Source organism: Tupaia chinensis, unplaced genomic scaffold (genome assembly GCF_000334495.1).
Source record: "Tupaia chinensis unplaced genomic scaffold, TupChi_1.0 Scaffold000088_1, whole genome shotgun sequence".
NCBI classification, from domain to species: Eukaryota; Metazoa; Chordata; class Mammalia; order Scandentia; family Tupaiidae; genus Tupaia; species Tupaia belangeri.
In genome coordinates, this window is record NW_006159550.1 from 7,791,908 (window position 1) to 7,812,277 (window position 20,370).

Consider the following 20,370-nt stretch of genomic DNA (forward strand, 5'->3'; position numbering starts at 1 on the left):
CCCGCCCGCCTGGGGGGCATTGTAAGAACAGATGTGGCCGGTCACGCGGCCTCGGAATGTCCGGTGAGCGTGTGTCGCCATTGGGGCTTATGCACCCTAGTGTGTTTTTCTGACTGGGATGAGCCTGTGCTCCCTGTCGCCATGGTAGCCATCACAAAAGCAAGGTGTGACTTTAATGGCTGGCGGTTTCCCAGCCCAGCGCCTGGTGGAGGTGGCCAGCCGAGCCTCACTGCTCTGCCAACATCCAGCTCTGGAAGCTGGAAACGGGCTGAGTGCCCCAAAGCCCTGCAGGTGGAGAGAGGTGGAATTGTGGGGTGACCTGCCCTAGGCGGGTGCATCTCCCCTCCCTCCCTCTCCTTCTCCAGCCAGAGCACGCGGCTCTCAGACAGGGAAAAGCGAACAGTCCTGGAATAGCAGCTCACTTGCTTTCATTGAATTTGTAGCTTTTATAATATAAACAGTAGATTTATACTAATTTGAGAAATCCTGTTGTTGTTTGGGACTGAAATAAAAATTCGTCCTGTGGAAATTTCACTGCTTTGAATCAGAATTCTCTGTGAAGAGGCCCAAAACAAGAAAGGCAAAGCCGCCCCCTGAGGCCACAAACTTGCTAAGGACAGAACCACTGTGAGACCTTTTTTAGTCATCAGAGGGCCCGTAAGCCTGCCAGGGAGAGACAGAGAAAGGGAAGGGAGAAAGCAGTCCCCACTGTGGTTTCTCCATGTCTTTATCTTGGTGAGATTTTGGACACACATGTCAGTGTGTTTTTCAACCTGCTAGGGCCAGGACTCCAACCATGGTTGGCCACATGGAATCTGACTTCCCTTAGCCATGAGGTTACGGGCCAGCCCATCCTCTGGACTTTTAATTCCTTCTTTTTTGGGGGAGAGGTTTTTGCAATAGGGCGCGTGCACTCGCCAAAAAGACAGAGAGAGACAGAGAGACAGAAAGCAAGAAATCACCCCCAGGGGGGATGGCCACGCCGCAATCCCTTCTCCTCCATTCTCTTCTTGGAATCTTAGACACGCATGCACATGTGCCCAGCGTGATTTTAAGCCGCCAGGTCCGGGACTCGAACCATGGTCAACTACATGGGAGTCCAGCAACATAGCCATTGCGCTAACTGCTGGTCTTAATTCCTTCTTTTTTTGTGATATCAGGGTACACTGTAAGACCAAGGACATGCCAGTGTCAAGATTTGAAAATGAATTTTAAAATGTTGCTAAATGAGGACCAGTAGTTAGCCAGGTTTGAATCCTGGACTCGGTGGCTTAAACTCACGCCAGGCGCATGTGTGTGCATGCCCAAGATCCCAAGAGGAGAGTGGAGGAGAAGGGATTGCGGCGTGGCCATCCACCCTGGGGGGTGATTTCTTGCTTTCTGTCTCTCTGTCTCTCTGTCTTTCTGGCAAGCACATGTGCCCTATAGCAAAAACCTCTCCAAAAAAAAAAAGTTGCTAAATGAAAATAGGTTAAGATATTAAGTGCAGATCCTGACACTACCTGCTCTCCCCGCCAAGTTGATTTCTAATTGATGTCACCGACAGGCTCATACCTCGCCACGGCGCCCACCTCGCCTTTACCGCATCGTTACATGTGATGATCGGTATGAGGACGTGTCATTTCATCGCCGAATAACCCACAGTGGAAGCTAAGTCCAGCCTAACTCCCCATGGCTCCTGCGATGTCCGAGTTTATTTTTATGCAGACACTTTCCAAGCCCTCGTCCCCAGCATCAAACCATAAATAAACTGGAAATCCAGCTAGTAATCAAAGATTCGATCTGGTATACTAACAGGCCAGCTTGCACATGGGTTCTAGAGCTCAGAAGAGCCACCAAAATCCACGTTGCAAGTGCCCATGGCGTAGAGGAGTGGGTGACTTCATTCGGGTCCCATGCCATCCCCTGAAGTCACTGTGGGTTCTCTGCAGGCCTCCTGTGCTGCGTCCCCATGGGTCCACGAAGTCTACTCACTGCGTTCCCACGGCAGGCACCCGGTAACACACCTGCGGGAGTAAAGTCGGCATGTACTGAGCCCGGTATTAATATTAGAGTGTTTTCCTGCACAGAAACACAGAGGGGAGGAAAGAAAGGAAGATCGAAACGTTCACTCTTAGGGACACTTTCAGAGGTCTTCATCTGTGGGGAGGGCTGTATTTCTGTGTCTGTTGAAGTCTAAACCAAGTTTTATAATAGAAACTGAAAAAAACTTGGCATTTACTGTGGCCCGTAGTTTTAGTTATAAGTAATGGAAATAGGGCTTTTTTTTTTTTTTCTATTTCTTTCTGTTTTTTGTTTATTTTATTTATTTTTTTATTTTGCAAGGGAGTGATTGCATTTCCTTACATTATTAGATAAAAGCTAAATACATTACACTTTCAACAAACTATTTTATAATTTGAGATTTAAAGGTCACGCGTTGCTTGCGAGCAGGCAGACCATCTGCAGAGTTGAAGTGCAGGTCAGGTGACATTTTCAAATGCGTTGGTCAGAATTATCCCCGTAATTGGGGAAATGGTCTCTGAGGGCCCATTTCCCCTTGTGGCTGGGAGCCCCAGCTGGATTCACAGTCCAGTGGCATCCCGGGGACAGAATGACCCCCGAGAGGCCTCTCCTTGGCATCACCGGTCATGTTCGAACCTGCCCCCAGTTGCGTGCGGGTTCCCTGACAGATAGCAGGGATCGGAAGCACCAGGCTTCTGGTCGGAAAACGTGCATTACCGACTCTGCGTTACTGAAACAGTGCATGAAATGCAGGGTTGTAGTCAGCATGGATTAGGAGTGCGGAAGTGTGGCGTGATTTCTTAAGTGCAGGCTCCTCGCCTCGCTGGTCATGGCCTGCTCGTGGGGTGAGAGGCACCGTTGTCTTTTACAGAGATTGCTCTCTCTCCCTGAGACAAGCAGGGGCTCATGCTGCAGTCCACCCACGCCATGCCCATCGGCCCCGTCATGGGCACACACGTGTGCACCTGGAGTGAAGAGGGAGGCCCAGGACACATATCGGGGCTCTTCCTGTGTGGGCAGTTGTGGTGCAGGCACGGAGCCACCATGGGGCCATTGTTTCATTCATCCACTCAGCTCATAGGGCATGTGTGCTCGCTGGAAAGAGTCACACGGGAAGTGAGAAATCGCTGCCCGGGGGTGGCCACGCCGCAGTCCCTTCTCCTCTTGGGATTTTGGGTATGCTCCCACCCATCCAGAGTGTTTTTCAAGCCACCGGGTCCAAGACTCGCACTGCCCAGTTGGCCACGTGAGATCCAGCTGCCTTGCCCTCCACGCCACCAGCGGGCCCACCGCTGCTACTTGAACGTTATTTTTGAGTAAAGAAGCCGCACATCTGGTGTCTCTGCACGCTGTGTTTGCTAGGCGATTTTTCAGTGCTCCTTTTTATTGTTTGTTTTCTTTTGAAGAGATTTTCGCTATAGGGCACATGTGCTTGCTGGAGAGACAGAAAGACAGAGACAGAAAGTGAGAAGTCACTCCCCAGGTATAGCCATGCCGCAGTCCCTTCTCTTCCATCCTCCTCTTGGGATCTTGGGCACGCACGCCCAATGAGTTTTAAGTCGCCGTGTTGGGGACTCGAACCTCAGTCAGCTATCTGGGAGTCCAGCGATGTTGGCGTCCACGCCTGGGTGACGTAACCACTCCAGCATGTGCTGGTCTCTTTCACTGCTTCTGTCAGTCTGACCTTTGGCCAGGACGGCACTGCTCAGTGGCGGTCCCAGCATGTCTGTTACTGCTAACAGGGTGGGTGAGAGTCCCAGGAGAGCGGGGTGTGGCTCGGTCCCTTCTCTCACCAGCTCTCAGGTGTATTATCTTCCGAGTTACCCCACTTTTCATAGAGGGGTATGAGACTATACCTTCAGAAATAAGGTTTAAACATACAGCTACTGGTTTTATTAAAATATCATAGAAGGAAATCCGCATTGGACCTTTTCAAAATATGTAATTACATAGAATAGTAAATTTTTGCTATTTAAAATAATTTTCTTGGGACCAGCAGTTAGCGTAATGGTTACATCGCTAGACTCCCACATAGTCAACCATGGTTCAAGTCCCGGATTCAGCAGCTTAAAACTCATGCTAGGCACGTGTGTGTGTGTGTGTGTGTGTGTGTGTGCCCAAAATCCCAAGAGAATTGTGTACATACTTTATATCCAAAAAAAATAAAATAAATTTTTTTTTTCTTTTAGAAAACAAAATAAAATCCTTTTTACATAAACGCACTGTTTCGCCTAGTCTACAGCAGGTAAAAATAAGAATCGTAGTTGTGACTGCTTGTTCTTGAAGGAAAGCTCAGCAGACGCCGTGGCCCCTCCCCGTGGGTGCCCGAGGAGGTAGAGTTCACGGTTCTGTGTCCCCAGCGCTGCTCAGCTCAGCCCAGCCCGGGCTCCCAGTGAGCTCACGGCGAGGTCGGGGCAGGGCGCAGCGCCGTCCACAGCCCCGCAGTTAGAGCGATGGACCTTCCGTGCCTTCCTTCCTACTCAGAAGGCAGTTGTTTTCCCTGGGATTAGACACAACAGTCAACAGGGCAAATACCCGGCCACTGCCCTGCCTCTCTTCCTAGCCGGTGCGTTCAGGTGGACCCTCGCTGTGGCCGGGTGGTCAGCCCCGGTGGAAGAGCACCTAGGCTGTCCTTGCAGCTGCTCTGTAGCAGGAAATTATATTGAAACGTGAGCAGGAAAGTCGTCGTGGGTAGTCCTGGGGGTTATGAATGCTGGATTAAAAAGATGGAGACAGTTCTAGCAATGAAAGGAAATTCCGAGCAATGTGAAACTGATGTCGAGCTGAATCCACGCCTCTGCACACTGTGGTGGAGCTGTTAGATCGGGTGACGTCGGTGACGTCGGTGAGGGGCCTGTGCTTTGAGAGAAGTGTGTGCTCCGTGGGCCTGAGGGTGCGGAGTGGTTAAGATAACTGCGCCATCACGTCCGGAGCTGCTGGTCTTCACGTTCAGAAATGTGAGAACCCACAAAAACTTTAAGCTCCTTTTAGGGGAAAAAGTACCAGAAGTCCATTTTGCTCATTGTACACGTAGATACCACTTTTTTTCCTTTTGGTTGGTAGAGACTCAGAAGAAGATGTACGCAGCTCATGTTGCAGGGGGACGGGCGGCTGCAGAGTTAGTATTCGGTCGGAGTGTTCTCTGCCGCCGCTGCAGGCCCTCCCACTGGCAGCCCCCTATGCAGTCGTGCATGCACAACTTGAAGGAAGCCTTTCCAGTGTTGCTCTAGCCCACTGAATAAGTGGAAGCAATTTGAAAATATTTTCAAATTTGAAATTTTCTTCTGCATTTGACTCACTCGTAATGTCATTAACCATGGAGCAGAGGTGGTGCCACGCTCTTCGGTGGCATTCAAGCCCACTGCCAGGTCTGGCTGGCCACGCCTCTGCCCGCCTGCACCATGGGGTGAGCTTCACCAGGGCAGAGGGTGTGCGTGTTTCCTCCTCACGGCCCGCCTCTAGCAGAGCACGTGTGCAGTCATTCCTCAGCAGGTGTGGGTGATGGCGTCTCGTGAAATGGTTTCCATGAGCATGTAGTTTAGAAATACCGAATGTTTTTAAAGAATTGTTTTATTTGTTATGATTATGATTATGATTATTAATTATTAATTTGACCAGAGAGAGCGAGAAAGGGAACGTGAGAAAGGAAGCTGCCAGGTCTGGGACTCGAACCGTGGTCAGCGGGAGTCCAGCACCTTCATCACTGCATCACCCGCTAGCCCCAAAAATATAAAAAAAAAATTTAGGAGAGATTTTTGCTAGAGGGCATGAACCCTCGCCAGAGAGACAGAAAGTGAGAAATCACCCCCAGGGGGGTAGCCACCCTGCAGTCTCTCCTCCTCCACTCTCCTCTTGGATCTTGAGCACATATGAACATGCACCTGGCGTGAGTTTTAAGCTGCCAGGTCTGGGACTTGAGCCCCAGTCAACTGTGGGAGTGCCGCGACGTAACTGTCACACCACCCACTAGTCCCATGCAAAGTACTTTAAGTTGTGATTGTTGAGTACAAAGAGACATAGCTAGTTCCTGCCTTTAAGGATATTTTTATTACGTATGATTTCACTAAAGTTTTTCTCTCTTTCTCTTATTATTTTACAGTTAATCACTGTATCTCATTACAGCACACAAAATGAGCTTCCCAGCGTGAATACACTGCGTATTACAGTCAGTTACTGCCATACACACGGTCATCAGCAGGTCATTTTCCATTTCTGTGTCCCTTCAATCTTTTACTTCTTTCCTTCCCCCTTAGCTCCCTCCCTCACCCTCCCCACTCCCCACACTCCTCCCCCCTGCCCCCAGTACCCCCCCCCCCCCCCCCCTGCCCCCAGTACCCACGGTTCTCCTCCCACCTGCCCCCAGTACCCACGGTTCTCCTCCCACCTGCCCCCAGTACCCACGGTTCTCCTCCCCCCTGCCCCCAGTACCCACGGTTGCTCTCCCTGTCTTTACACCTTCCAGTCTTTCAGGTTTTGCCGTAGAGTGCGGACATTCAGTGTACATATGTGTGTGTACGTGCATATGCATGTATACATATGTGTGTGTGTGTGTACTACTTTTTTTAGAGAGGTTTATGCTATAGGGTGCATGTACTCACCATAGAAACACAGAAAGACAGAAAGTGAGGAATTACCGCCCAGGGGGGATGGCCACACACAGTTCCTTGTTCTCCAATCTCAGGATTTTGGGCATGCATGCACACGTGCCCAGTATAAGTTTTAAGCCACTGGATTGGGACTTGAACCACAGTCGACCAGGTCTGGGACTGAGAGTCCAGTGGCATAACCATTACACCATCTGCTGGTCCCAGCATTTGGTATTTACTAAGTCACAGTAAGACCCTGGCATTTGGTAAAGTAGAAGACTTACTGCTAAGTGAAGCATGTCAGACTATGGAAGAGGCATTATGTGTCTCTGAGGATTTTTAAATCTCGGTATTTATTATTCAAGAACATATTGGTCTCCTGGACTATAAGAGAGGTTTTTTTTTTTTTTTTTTTTTTTTTTTTTTTTTTGCTATAGGGCACGTGCGCTTGCCAGACAGAGAGAGACAGAGAGACAGAAAGCAAGAAATCACCTCCCAGGGGGGCCCAGGGGGGATGGTCATGCCACAATCCCTTCTCCTCCATTCTCCTCTTGGGATCTTGGGCACACGTGCACATGCACCCGACGAGTTTTAAGCCACCGGATCCGGGACTCGAACTGTGGTCGACTACGTGGGAGTCCAGCAACATAGCCATGACGCTAACTGCTGGTCCCAGGACTATAAGAGATCTTTATAGTTTATAGCAAACAAAGCAAAATGCTCTCCTTCCTAAATTTTGGCCGTCGAAAGTCGGCCCTGATCTATAGGAGTGGCTGGCTCAGGGTCCGCGCCTCTGAAGGCAGTAGCCAGGTGTGAGAAAATTCCCTGTGGCCTGCCAAGGCCACGTTTGAGAGGTCTCTAGAGGAGGGGCACCCACCGGGGCATGTCATGTGGCAACTCCTCTTCCTCCATTTTTCCATCCTGTTGTGACTTGGAGCAGCCCTGCCCCCATCGCGTGTTTCTCAAGCTGCTGGAGCTGGGACTCAAACCACCTGGGATCTGGGCCCCCGCCCGGGCTCCTGGCCAGTCAGGGTCCCCATCTCCCTCTTGCTGTGCGCTGTCATTTAGGAGGAAGGCTGGTGCTGCCTGCTGAGAACAGGCTTCTCATCCTCCTTCCTGATTTCCCTTTCCACCAATTTCCATATCTAAGTGGAAAAGGGATGAGCCGTTTTAACTGTTTTGTAGTCAGTGTTCACAGGGTAAAATGGATCTTTTTTCAACTGCTATCAAATACCCTTAGGGACCAGCAGTTAGCGTAATGGCTATGTCGCTGGACTCCCACATAGTCGACCATGGTTCAAGTCCCGGACCCGGCGGCTTAAACTCACACCAGACGCGTGTGCGTGCGTGCCCAAGATCCCGAGAGGAGAATGGAGGAGAAGGGATTGCGGCGTGGGGTTGATTTCTGGCTTTCTGTCTCTGTCTATCTCTCTGTCAATCACATGCCCTATAGCAAAAACCTCTCCAAAAAAAAAAAATGGTATAATTGAAAACTCCTTCTTACACCCTGCCTGTGTTACTGCCAGAGAAGCACACCCTCTCTGGTCAGACGCGTGCGTGAGAAGCGGGGTCCCTTCTGAAGGGACGTAAACAGCTTCTTTGCAGTCCATTGGTATAACTCACCTTTAGGAAATCTGAAAAAGAGAAAGCGCCTTTTTTCTGTAATTCTTGAGGTGTCAGTGGCCTAAAGCTCCCCGTTCTCATGGAGTCGCCGACCGGCTGCGTCCTGACCCTCGCTGGGCTCTCGGGGTGGGCACAGTCTCAGGACGCGGGCTCCTTTCAGCCCTGCCGCCCCGCGTGCTCCATGTCGGGTCACTTACTCTGTGCTCCCTTTCCTTTTTCTCTGCAGCCTGATGTATTTTCCTTCCGAGGTGCAGGGCTGAGCGTTTAATGTGCTTTCCGCATTGACCCTAACCTGGCAGAACCCCCAGTCCCTCAGTGTAGACCCTGACTGCAGCCTGGAGGCTGATTACACAGCATGATCTCCCATACAGAGTTCTGGAGGTTACGCCCCGTGGGAGATGGAGCAAGACGCTCTTGGTTCTGGTTTAGGCAGAGGGAGAGGAGCAGGAGCACCCTGGCGTCCAGTTGTGCCCCGCACCATCTGGCTGTGCCCTGTGCCGTCCAGGAGGTCTGTGCCATCCGGCTGTGCCCCGCACCGTCCAGCTGTGCCCTGTGCCGTCTGGAAGGCCTGCGTCATCCGGCTGTGCCCCGCACCGCCCGGCCGTGCTCTGTGCTGCCCAGCTGTGCCCCGCGCCGCCCGGCCATGCCCCACGCGATCTGGCTGTACCCCATGCCGCCCGGCCGTGCCCTGAACCATCTGGCTGTGCCTTGCCCACCTGCGTGCTGCACAGGGGCCGTCCGGCCCTGTCTTCCCTCTGTACAGACCAGGCGTGCCTGCGGCCTCAGCAGAGATGTGGGTCAGGTGGACCTGGCCTTCCTGCTTCTCCTCCCGGTCCCCCCAGCACTACAGTTTTGCACAGGCCTTTCACTGAGGTGGTCCCGTTCCCGGCAGGGTCCTGGCTTCACTAACCTCTTCAGTGTGTCTCACCCAACTCCCGGGTGCCAGGCTCTGAGGGACCTGGCCCTGGCTGTGTCTGTCCGACCACACGGGTCGTCCTCGGGGCCTCTGCAGCCCTGCCCTGCGTCCCGCTGGCGTGGCCTTTCCGTGTGACCTCGTCTCGCACCTTGACCCTTCTCTCCAGACCAGAGCATCCGGATGCCCTGGGTATTGCGGGAGAGCGACAGGGTCTGTATTCTGCTTCTGCTTCCTTGACGCAGGGTTCATATCCTTCTGTACCCATTCTTCTCTTTCCAGATAACCAAGCTGAAAATAGACAGCAACCCTTTTGCCAAAGGATTCCGGGACTCCTCCAGGCTCACGGACATCGAGAGGTAACGGGACCTGCTGCTTCCCGTACGTCCAGGTAGTGGACGGGGAGAGCGAGCTTGTCAAACGCGCCCCTTTGATGCCCAGGACCATAGCCCCTGCCCACGTCTGCAGTTCTCTGTCCCCCTCTCCTCCAGACAGAAGCCCCTTGGTACGCAGCTGCTCGGGTGCTGCAGGCTCGCTTTTAGTGAAGTGGTTTCTCTGCTCAGATGTTGACCAGCTGAAAAATAGGGCTCATTGCTCTCAAAGGCTCAGGCCTCTTGGTATTAAGCTTCGGGTCCCGGCGAGGGGTGGTCCTGAAGCACAGAGCTGTGGTGGCCTGGCCCTCCAAAGTGGGCGTGTGCTGACTCAGTGGAAGTTAGCTGGGAATTTTGAAACAAGGAGATTTAATCTAATTCAAGGTCATATTGTTTTACCTGTCGTGCAAGGCTGTCTCAGAACTTCCGGGAAGACGAGCAGTGGTCGTGCACCTGTAACTTACCCCACTTTTACTCAATTAAAGTGTTCGTGCAGTTTGAGACCACCTAGCTGATGGAAGAAAGAGTATTTCCAGCCTAAGTTCTCCTTCGCGTTTCTTAAACACCTCGACTTTCTGTATGCGCGTGCATGGCCTGGCGTCTCTATTCGCAGGGTGTACCCCAGCCCCAGCCCTCTGGTTTGCTCTGTCGGTGCGTCTTTGTGTGACCACTCTACCATCCGTGCTGTGTCTGCTCAGCCGTCACTGGCTGCGTGGCCACGTCTCCCGACCTCAAACCTACATGCCTCTGCACCTGACTGAGGGAGGGTGACGTGCAGCAGGCCTCGCCGATCCCACCTAAGCCTTTGCAACTCACGGAGCTTGGGGGTGGTCTGGCTGGGGGGACAGACCCAGAGGCTTGGTAGAGGGCAGAGAAGGCAGCGGGAGGTGCAGGTTTGAGAGAGGGAAGAGCTGGGAGAAAGAAACTTGACCTTGTAGCTCAAACTCCACTGTAAAATGCAGAGAAGAGGGCCGGTAATTCTCCAGCTGTGCGGGCAGATGAGGGGAGGCTGTGGGGCCAGCAGTATGTGTAACGGAGGAGCCACCTGCAAAGGCACTGCATCTAGGCAGGCCTGCCCCTCCCCGTTGCCCGAATCTGGTGCAGACTGGGCGCGAGCAGCCGCCGTCATCACAAGCGGGGCGTTCCTAGGCTTCGTGCAGGTGCAGGTGCGAGTGAAGGCTGACCCAGGGCAGCAGTCAGGGTTCATGGTGCAGGTCCTAGCTTCCTCTTGGATCGGGGCAAGCACGGTGTACAGGAGAACGGTCGTGGTCAGGGTCGCAGCTCTGTCTCACCGGGGGAACCGTCTGGAGAAGCCGGGTCTGGGTGGTCGCTAGCCCATTAGAAAGTGGAGAGAGCGGCCCGCTGTGGCAGCGGTTCATTCTGGGAATCAAGTGAGATAACACATATGAGGGCACGCTCGTGTGCAGATGAGCACATTCCTCACCGCGTCACACGCACATTTATTTCAGCAGTTTTCTCCATCTGCATCTACTAATCGTTTCCGTTGATTTCATCTCTGACCCAGAGATATGGAGACAGCTAGAGAGATAGCACTCTTCACAGGGTCTTCTTGGCACGGTCCCCCAGCCTCAGCCGTGCTGGGTCTTGGGCTCATGCATGCCCCACATACTCAGGGCGGTCTCTGGACAGGAAGCTGGAGCCTCCCCACGTGGTCCTGCCACCCCATGCCTCACGCCTTGCCCCTGCCCACCGTGGCCCACGGCCGACTTCTCAGGGTCTGAGCGAACTGCCTCCGGAGCAGGACTAGCCATCCCTGACCAGACAGGAGAGCCCGGTCAGCCCTTGAGAGCGGCAGATCTGCTGACGCACAGCTGTGTCTGCCATGAGTCAGCACCTGCGTGGGAGCGCTCCCCGCGTCGGGTGCTCTGAGGGCCTGGAGAGCACCCTGCGTGACTAGCTGAAGGTTTGCAAGATGACCTAAGTCGTGTGAAGTTGGCCAAGGTTTCGGATTTCATTTCCAGGTATTTAAGTCTGATTTTTCCTAAACAGCCTTTGGGGATGGGACAAATCAGATCAATTGATCTTTAGAGACCTAAAGAAATTCAATTAGCCTGGAGTCAGTTACTGCACTAACCCCTGCGGTAATTGAATTGCTCCTTGTAACTGATTGAAAACAGCCCTATCTGTAACAATACAGGGAGTTTTTCTTCATAACAGATCTGAGAGAAAAACACATCTTTTTATGACATGATGACAGATATTGCACTTTTCTAACCTAATTGGATACGATGCTATAAATACGTGGCCTTAATGATTCCGAGTTTCCTGTTCTAGATTTACAACTTACTGTATGGGGCGCCTAAACAAAGATGCCTTTAGGACTGGATTTGTTTGACTTCTCAACTTGCAGTGTCAGGGGTCTTCTAAAAGTTCATTAAAAAATGCGTGATGAAAACTTGTGCATGGAGAGTAGCCATCCCCTCTAGGGAGTTTCTCACTTTCCCTCTCTCTGTCTCTTTCCAGCAAGTACACATGCCCTATAGCAAAAACCTATTTTGTTTTTTTTAAAAGGGACCAGCCAATGGCATAATGGCTACATCACTTGACCCCCATATAGTCAACCACGGTTCAAATCCTGGACCTGGAAGCTTAAAACTCAACATTGTGTGTGTGCGTGCGTGTGCACGCATGCCCAAAATCCCGAGAGGAGAATGAAGGAGAAGGGATTGCAGCGTGGCTATACCTGCTGGGGGGTGATTTCTTGCTTTCTGTCTCTCTGGCTAGCACATTTGCCTTATAGTAAAATTCTCTCTTTAAAAGAAATAAATAATAAAGAAAGCAGTGCCAGGGAAAGGCGTGTATCTTTACACGTAGTCTTCATGGACCGATGGTGTCATGGTTATATCACTGGACTCTCATATAGTCGAGCACAGTTCAAGTCCTGGATCTGGCAGCTTGAAACTCATGCCTGGCACATGTGTGTGTGTGCCCAAAATCCCAAGAGGAGACTGGAAGAGAAGGGATTGTAGCATGGCCATCCCTCTGGGGGGGAGATTTCTTGCTTTCTGTCTCTCTGTCTCTGGTGAGTGCATGTACCCTGTAGCAAAAACTCTCTTAAAAAAAAAATTCTGGAAAATGATCCTAAATGTTTCATAGTAGGAGATATTTAATAGTAGGAGAATCCTTTAAACTTTTTAGTCATGAAATGGGATTTTTAAATCACAATGGAATATATACAACAGAAAGTACTGTGCTATCATTTGTAAATGTGTACGTCAGTGGTGGTCAGGACACTCCCGCGTCACGCACCCAGCGGCCCTGCCCAGTTCCAGGCGGTCTGCAGCGACCCTCACCAGCCCCCACGCCCTCGCCTGCCCCAGGCATCCGTTTTACTTTCTGCCTCTGGGAGTCTGCCTCGCCCGGGGGCCTCTGGACCTGACGGTGTCTATGTTTTTGAGACGCTTCGTGCATGCCGGCATGCCTCCCCCAGCAGTGTCCACAGCAGGGCCCACTTCGCTCCATGCTTGTGCCACGTGGGCATTCTCTTTCATCTTTGCCAATTTGGCAGATGAAAATTCGGGCTTTCTTTCTGGAATTGGCCTTTTTATGCCCTTATCCCATTTATGTTTGTGTTAGATTGTTCGTTTTGTCTTCTCGTTGAAATACAAAGCTATTCACGTACCTCAGTGAGTTCAAGGACCTCAGTATTCTGTCATCTGTGCATGGCGGTGTCATTCACAGTGTGCTAGTTAGCTTTTTACTTAAATTTTTGATAAATGGAAGGTTTTGGCACCAAAACTATTATTCTCTCTTTTTTCTTTTATTTTTTTAAAGATTTTTTAAATGACTTATTTATCAACTCATTTATTTATTTATTTATTTATTTATTTATTTATTTTTAATTTGACCAGAGAGAGACACAGAGAGAGAGAGGGGAAGGTGAGAAAGCAAGCCACCAGGTCCGGGACTCAAACCTTGGTCGGCCATGTGGGATTGTCCAGTGCCTTAACCACCACGCCACCTGCTGGTCCCCTCTCTTTCTTTGGGATTTCTATCCTAGAAAAACTTCTCTCACTCCAAAATTACATAAATATTCAGCTATAGAGTTTAAAATCACTTTACTGCTTTCAGGTTTTTCATTTAAGTCTTTTGACTCATACAGTATTTTGGTATAGAATATAAAATAGACGTATTATTTTATAATTTTTACAAATGGCCCCAGTGAAATATATTTCCTAATATATTCATTTTATACTTATTTATAATTCTCCATTTATCATATACAAAATTATTTGAAAAAACAATGATTTAGTTTTTAATTAATGTAACAATTGTTGCAGTATGACTTTTCAGGACATGAATATAATGTGTAATGCATAAGTCAGGGTTACTGGGACCAGCAGATGGTGTAATGGGTATGTCACTGGATTCTCATCAAGTCAACTGTGGTTCGAGTCCCAGACCTGGTAGCGTAAACCTCACACTGGGTGCATGTGCACGCGTGCCCAAAATCCCAGGAGGAGAACAGAGAAGAGGTTGTGGAATGGCCATCCCCCCATAGGGTGATGTCTCGCCTTCTCTCTTTCTCTGTCTCCCTGGTTAGCGCGTACACCTTATAACAAAAATCTCTCTCCAAAAAAGGAAAGAAAACAAGTCAGGGTAATTAATAGCCCATCATCAGAGTCATTTGTACCTTCATGCAGTGAGTTGTCAGTTATCACCACTTCTCTCCATTGTGTTTGACACCGGGAGGCCGTTCCTTCCAGCTAGCTGCAACTTTGTTTCCACTAACCAGTACCCTATCTCCCCCTTCCTTCCCAGCATCTGTTAGTCATTCTCTATCTCTCTGCTTCTATAATTTTTTCCAACTTTCATGCATGTGATAGTTCTTTCTGTACCTGGCTTATTTCACTTAATATAATGGCCCCTAGAGTCACCCTTTTAATACCAAATGACAAGTTCCTTCCTTTTAACGGCTGCATAATATTCCATCACACACATATGTGCACGCGCACACACTTTATTTTTCCAGAGGTGTTTGCTATAGGGCGTGTGCTTGCCAGAAAGACAGAGAGAGACAGAGAGACAGAAAGCGAGAAATCACCCCACAGGGGGATGACCACCCTGCAGTCCCCTCTCCAGTCTCCTCTCAGGATCTTGGGCACGCACGCACACATGCCCGGCGTGAGTTTAAACCACCGGGTTCGGGACTTGAACCGTAGTGGACTACATGGGAGTCCAGTGACATAGCCATTACGCCGACTGCTGGTCCCCACACACATGTCCTTTACCCATTTATCTACTGATGGATGTTGAGGTTGTCTCTGTATCTTGGCCACAGTAAGCCTCAGGGTGCAGATATGTTTACAGCATCCTGGTTTCCGTTCCGTTGGTGTATGCCTAGCAGAGAAATTGCTAGGCCACATGGCAGTTCTATTTTTAGTTTCTTCAGGAATCTCCATACTGTTTTCCATAATGGCCGGACTAAATTCCATTTCCACCAACAGTGAGAAAGAGCTCCCGATTTCCCGCGTTCTTGCCTGCGTTTGCTGTCCTGTCTTTTCCATGATAGCATCCTCATTAGCGAGATGGTATTTACTGTGGTCTTGTTTCCCATTTCCCTAATGATTAGTGACGCTGAGCATTTTATCATCTGCCCATCGGCCATTTGTAGGTCCTTTTTTGACAACTATGCTTTGAAATAATTTGTCTATTTTTTAATGGGATGTTTTTGGCTGCTGAGCTGTTTGAGTTCCGTGTACATTCTGGTTACTAAGCCCTGGCTAGGTCGATGGCATGCAGACACTTCGCCCATTCTGTGAGGTGTTCCTTCACTCTTTGATGGTCTCCTTTGCTGTGTGGGAGCTTTGTAGTTTGACACAACCCATTCATCAGGTTTCGCTTTTGTTTCTTGTGCTTTCGAGGTTTTATTCAAGAACTCTTTGCCCATACTAATGTCCTAAAGTATTTCCTATATGCTTTTTTCTAGTGGCTTCATAGTTTTAAGTTTATGTTTAAGTCTAATATATTCAAAATTGATTTTTATATATAGTAAGAAGTACAGATGTAATTTAATTCTTCTGCAAATGGATGTCGGATTTTCTCAGCAGCGTTTATCTGAGACTGTCTCTCCCCAGTGGCGGTCTCGGCGCCTCTGCTGGAACGAGGCGAGCAGTGCGTCCGTGGGGTTGCTGGTGGGGCTGCTCGGTCCCGCCGGCCCGCGTGCCTTTTCCGTCAGTACTGTGCTGGTTTTCTTACTGTGGTTTTATAGCATTTTTGGAAATCTGATACTTTGATGCCCTAAACTGCATTCTTTTTCCTAAGGATTTCTTTGGCTATTTGAAATCTTTTGTGAATTCCGTACAAATTTTATGATTGCTTTTATTTCCGCGGAGACTGTCACTGGTGTTTCGAGAGGTACCACAGTGACTGTGCGGTTGCACTTGGCATTGACACACCTTTGATCTGAACGAATTCTGACAGTCTCTGGAGTAAGCGACCAGTAGCACGTTACAATTCTCTTAGACAACATTAACCGTGTGACAGATCTCAGTCCTTTCACATGTCATTTTCAAATTCTCTCTGGTGTTCTTTGACATTTAGCTTCCAGTCTTTGGAACATCTTGTCAGGTCTTTCCAAAAACATGTTATGAAACTTTTTTTGGCTCACATTGAACGTACACAGTACTCGGGTGGACACGGGCGTCTTCACAGTTCTGAAACTTCCCTCCTCAGGAGCGTGTCTCGTGTTAGTCCTTGACCGAGTCTCCTCTGTGTTCCCGGGAGTTTGGTGTTGCCCGGTAGAAGTCCTCGCACGGCTTCTCGGGCTCACGCTCCACACGCGGCAGCTGCATCGCCCACACGGGAGCTGCTGGCTGCAGAGGGCGGCGAGGACTGGCGTGTGGCTCACAGACATGCCACGCGCTGTGCGTGTGGGGACAACACAACGCGCTCGCCAACAAAGCCCTGGGTTATGAAGACTCGGTTTATATAAGGAAAGAGAGGAGAGGTCTCATCAATAGTTTAAAACCGATTAGCTACACTGAGATGATATTTCGGGTTATTGAGTTACATAAAAATCATGTGTCATTTGTTTATTTCTTCTATGAGACAAAGACAGAGAGAGAGAGAGAGAGAGACGCTCCCGAAAGAGTTACTATGCCATGATCCACTGACAGCCTTAACTGACCTGGATCATAGGCGCATGCTTGCATGTGTGCACATGTGCATGCACACGCACATACACACATACCGTGCACAGGGAGGCCCTAGGATACAAACCTGGGACCTTCATATGTAGGCCCAGCACTGGCTGTTATGTTGTCTCTCCTGTTAAGCCATCTTTGTATTCCTGAAATGAGTCCTGCCTGATTTTATGTTTTTCTTGTAATATGTGGCTGGAGTTAATTTATTCACATTTTATTTAAGATTTTTTTTATCACTCTTTTTATTTTTTTAGAGAGATATTTTTGTGACAGGGCGTGTGGGCTTGCCAGAGAGACAGAAAGTGAGAAATCACCCCTCAGGGGAATGTCCACGCCACAATCCCTTCTCCTCCAGTCTCCTCTTGGGATTTTGGGCATGTAAGCACACATGCCCAGGGTGAGTTTTAAGTTGTTGGGTCTGGGACTGGAACCCCAGTTAACTATGTAGGAGTCCAGTGATGTAGCCATTACACCCCCTGCTGGTTCATTGTATCACTTTTTTTTATAAAGAATTATTCATCTATTTAATTCCATTAGTTATTATTATAATTTTTTAATTTGGCCAGAGAGAGAGAGAGAAAGGGAAAGGGAGAAAGCAAGCCGCCAGGTCTGGGATTCGAACTGTGGTTGGCCATGTGGGAATCCAGTGCCTTAACCACCACGCCACCCACCAGCCCCATCTCGTATCACTCTTTATAACAGAGATAGTGCACGGGTGTTTCTTTTCTATCAGGCTTCGTATCAGGTTTCTGTTGGCTTGTTCAATTGAATTGAACTATTTCCCTCCTTTGTATTGTCTGAAGCAGTTTAAATAGCAAGAAAGTGATTATTTTCCCAAGGAATTTATCGGTCTTGCCCAAAAGTTCATGTAGGTGCAGTATTCTTTTGCAGAATATTTCTTAGCAATTCCTTAGCCTGTCCCCTAGCCCATCAAACACGTACTAACCTCAGTGCTTTCGTCGAATTCTGCCTGCTCTAGTTTCATGCTGCGTCCTTTCAAATGTTTCGCGTTCTTTTGTTTACCCTTCGACTTTCGAACATGTTTCACTTTAGCAATAGATTTCCAGAGGAAGTAGGCCTTGCAAGGACAGCTCTTTGACTAAGACAGAAGCAGCCCTCTCCTGACCCGCGTGTCTCCATAACTGACTTCGCAGCAGCTCTCTGCTCCTTCTGAGAGAGCTCCTTAGGAAGAGATGCATGGGTTCTCTCCTCCTCCACCTGACTCTCCTGCCCCCGCTGTCCCAGCCCCCCCACCCCGGTCAAGGTCACAGCGACCTTCCCATTTCGGAGTCCCATGGTCCAGGAGGCCGGTCGATGGCAGGGAGAGTGGCTCAGCCCCTCCTTGCTCCCCGCCTGCTCCCTCTCCGGTCTCTGTCCCACCTCACTGGCCCTTCCTCCTCTCGTGGCCCTCTTGGGTCCTCCTCACCTCCTCCACCTGCAAATAGTGATGTGTCCCAGGCCTTTCTTTTGAACTTCTTTTTTTTAAGGTTTTATTTTATTTTTTCTAAGAGGCACTGAAGAGAGTGTGAAAGTGATCTTGAGAGAAAGAGCGAGCAAGAGAGAGAGGCACGCCCAGCAGGACCTCGTGCTGCAGTCCGCCCACCGCAGTGGGCCCGCACCACAGGCCTGCGTGTGCGTGTGCGTGTGCGTGTGCGGTCCTCGCCCCTCTCTCCTGTCTGCAGACCCAGATGCCTGCCTGGCCTTTCCTCTGGACCTGCCTCTCCCCGGGAGCACCTGGGTTTTACCTGCGCGGAGGGCTCGTCTTACACACCTCCACGCCTGCTTGTTTTTCTTTATTGGAAACATACTCAGAAATCTAAGAAATTTACCGTCATCTGTCCAATTGTAGGTTTTCTCACTAGCGTTTAAATATGTTGGGTTGTAGAAAACGCATGACATATTTTTCTATGCAAAAATGTACCATGACTTTTCCGATGACCCAATACTTGAGCCTTTTACATTGAAAACTTAAATCTTTTTTTAAAATTAATTTATTTAATTTTAGTTCTCATTATTTTTTTTAATTTGCTACATGGCACATGTACTTACCAGAGAGAGACAGATGGAGAGAGAGGGAAAGTGAGAAAACGAGCTGCCAGGTCCGGGATTCAAACTGCAGTCAGCCATGGGACCAGCAGATGGCATAATGGCTATGTCGCTGGACTCCCACGTAGTCGACCATGGTTCTAGTCCCAGCCCCCGTGGCTTAAACTCACACTGGGCATGTGTGCGTGCATGCCCAAGATCCTGAGAGGAGAATGGAGAAGGGATTGCAGGGTGGCCATCCCCCCTGAGGGGTGATGTCTCACTTTCTGTCTCTCTGTCTCTCTCTTTCTGGCGAGCACACAGCCCTATAGCAAAAACCTCTCTGGAAAAAAAAAACAAACCTGCAGTCAGCCTGTGGGAGTCCAGCACCGCGGCCACCACACCAGCTGCTGGCTCTGAAAACCTAAGTCTTAATTTAGCTCGGGGTAGCTTTCTGCCTGCTGCTCTTTCTCCCCCTCTTGCCTCCCGCTGGTTTGCCGTCCTGTTACACAAGTGAGGCCTCTCCTGAATTGATCCCGTGTTGCTCTTACTCTGTACTTGGCGAGTCCTTGTGTGGTGTCCTCACTGGCTGGCTCTGCCCTCTGCAGCATCCAGTGTCCTGTTCACGTCTTACCGAGTTCCTTCAAGTGTGCTGATGATTGCTTTGTCATTTCTAAGCATATCTGCACATGCTCAGACTCTCCTTGGCTCAGCTACTAGTCCCTGTGAGTAATGCGTGATCTTAAGTTTCATTGAAAATCTGAAAATACAAATTAGTGATTTAAAAATATGTCTTCCTGGGGACCAGCAGTTAGTGTAATGGCTGTGTCGTTGGACTCCCACGTAGTTGACCGCAGTTCGCATCCCTGACCCGGTGGCTTAAACTCACGCCAGGCGTGTGTGCGTGTGTGCCCAAGATCCCGAGAGGAGAATGAAGGAGAAGGGATTGCGGCATGGCCATCCCCCCTGGGGGGTGATTTCTCGCTTTCTGTCTCTCTGTCTCTCTCTGTCTGTCTGGCGAGCGCACACGCCCTATAGCAAAATCCTCTTTAAAAAAAAAAAGTCTTCCTGTCTTGAAAGACATAGCTCATTCCACTTTGTTAAATTGCTCTCCTTATTTTGTGTAGCTGAAAGTTTGTAATGTCCAGTTAGTTTTCTCTAGGTCTCCTTTTTAACTACATTTATTCATTTAATAACTTTATAATCTGCTAACAGTAACGACAAAAAAGCGATGCCTTTGACAGATCTATTTGTCTTCAAATAAGAGAAGGAGTCACGCCAGGATTCCTGCTACCGGCAAGATGTGTTTTTGTATTTAAACCATTACTCCTCCATTCACAGCTGCTTACAGGAAGGGGTTCTCAGCTCTTACAGACCTGGGGGAGCTGACTGCCGAGCAGGCCAGAGAGGCTGCGGTTAGGGTTGCGTTTCTCACCTGTGTCTTTCTCTGAGTAGGAAGGACACTTGTCCTCTGCCTCCCAAGTCGCTGGACGCCTCTCTAGGCTGAGTACTCTGCATTTCACATGAGCCTTTTCTTCCAGTTGTCATAGACGAGGCTAAAAAGTAACTGTTTTGTTGTTGTTTTCAGTATACGGTTTTCTTATTTAAGTTGCTAATGATCACATAAACCCAGAAAAGTACATTACTACTGAAAACAAAAGTCAATAGGATTAAGTCAAATA

General features: G+C 49.5%; 1 protein-coding gene across 2 annotated transcripts in view; it reads left to right on the plus strand.

Annotated features, from left to right (window-relative positions):
• TBX20 (T-box transcription factor 20) overlaps window positions 1-20,370 on the plus strand; it is a 48,186-nt gene that overhangs the window by 18,011 nt on the left and 9,805 nt on the right. For both annotated transcript variants that reach the window (XM_006143028.3, XM_006143029.3), the window contains exon 6: window positions 9,409-9,485. In XM_006143028.3, coding sequence (XP_006143090.1) covers window positions 9,409-9,485 — 77 coding nt within the window. The remainder of the gene's footprint in view (window positions 1-9,408; window positions 9,486-20,370) is intronic.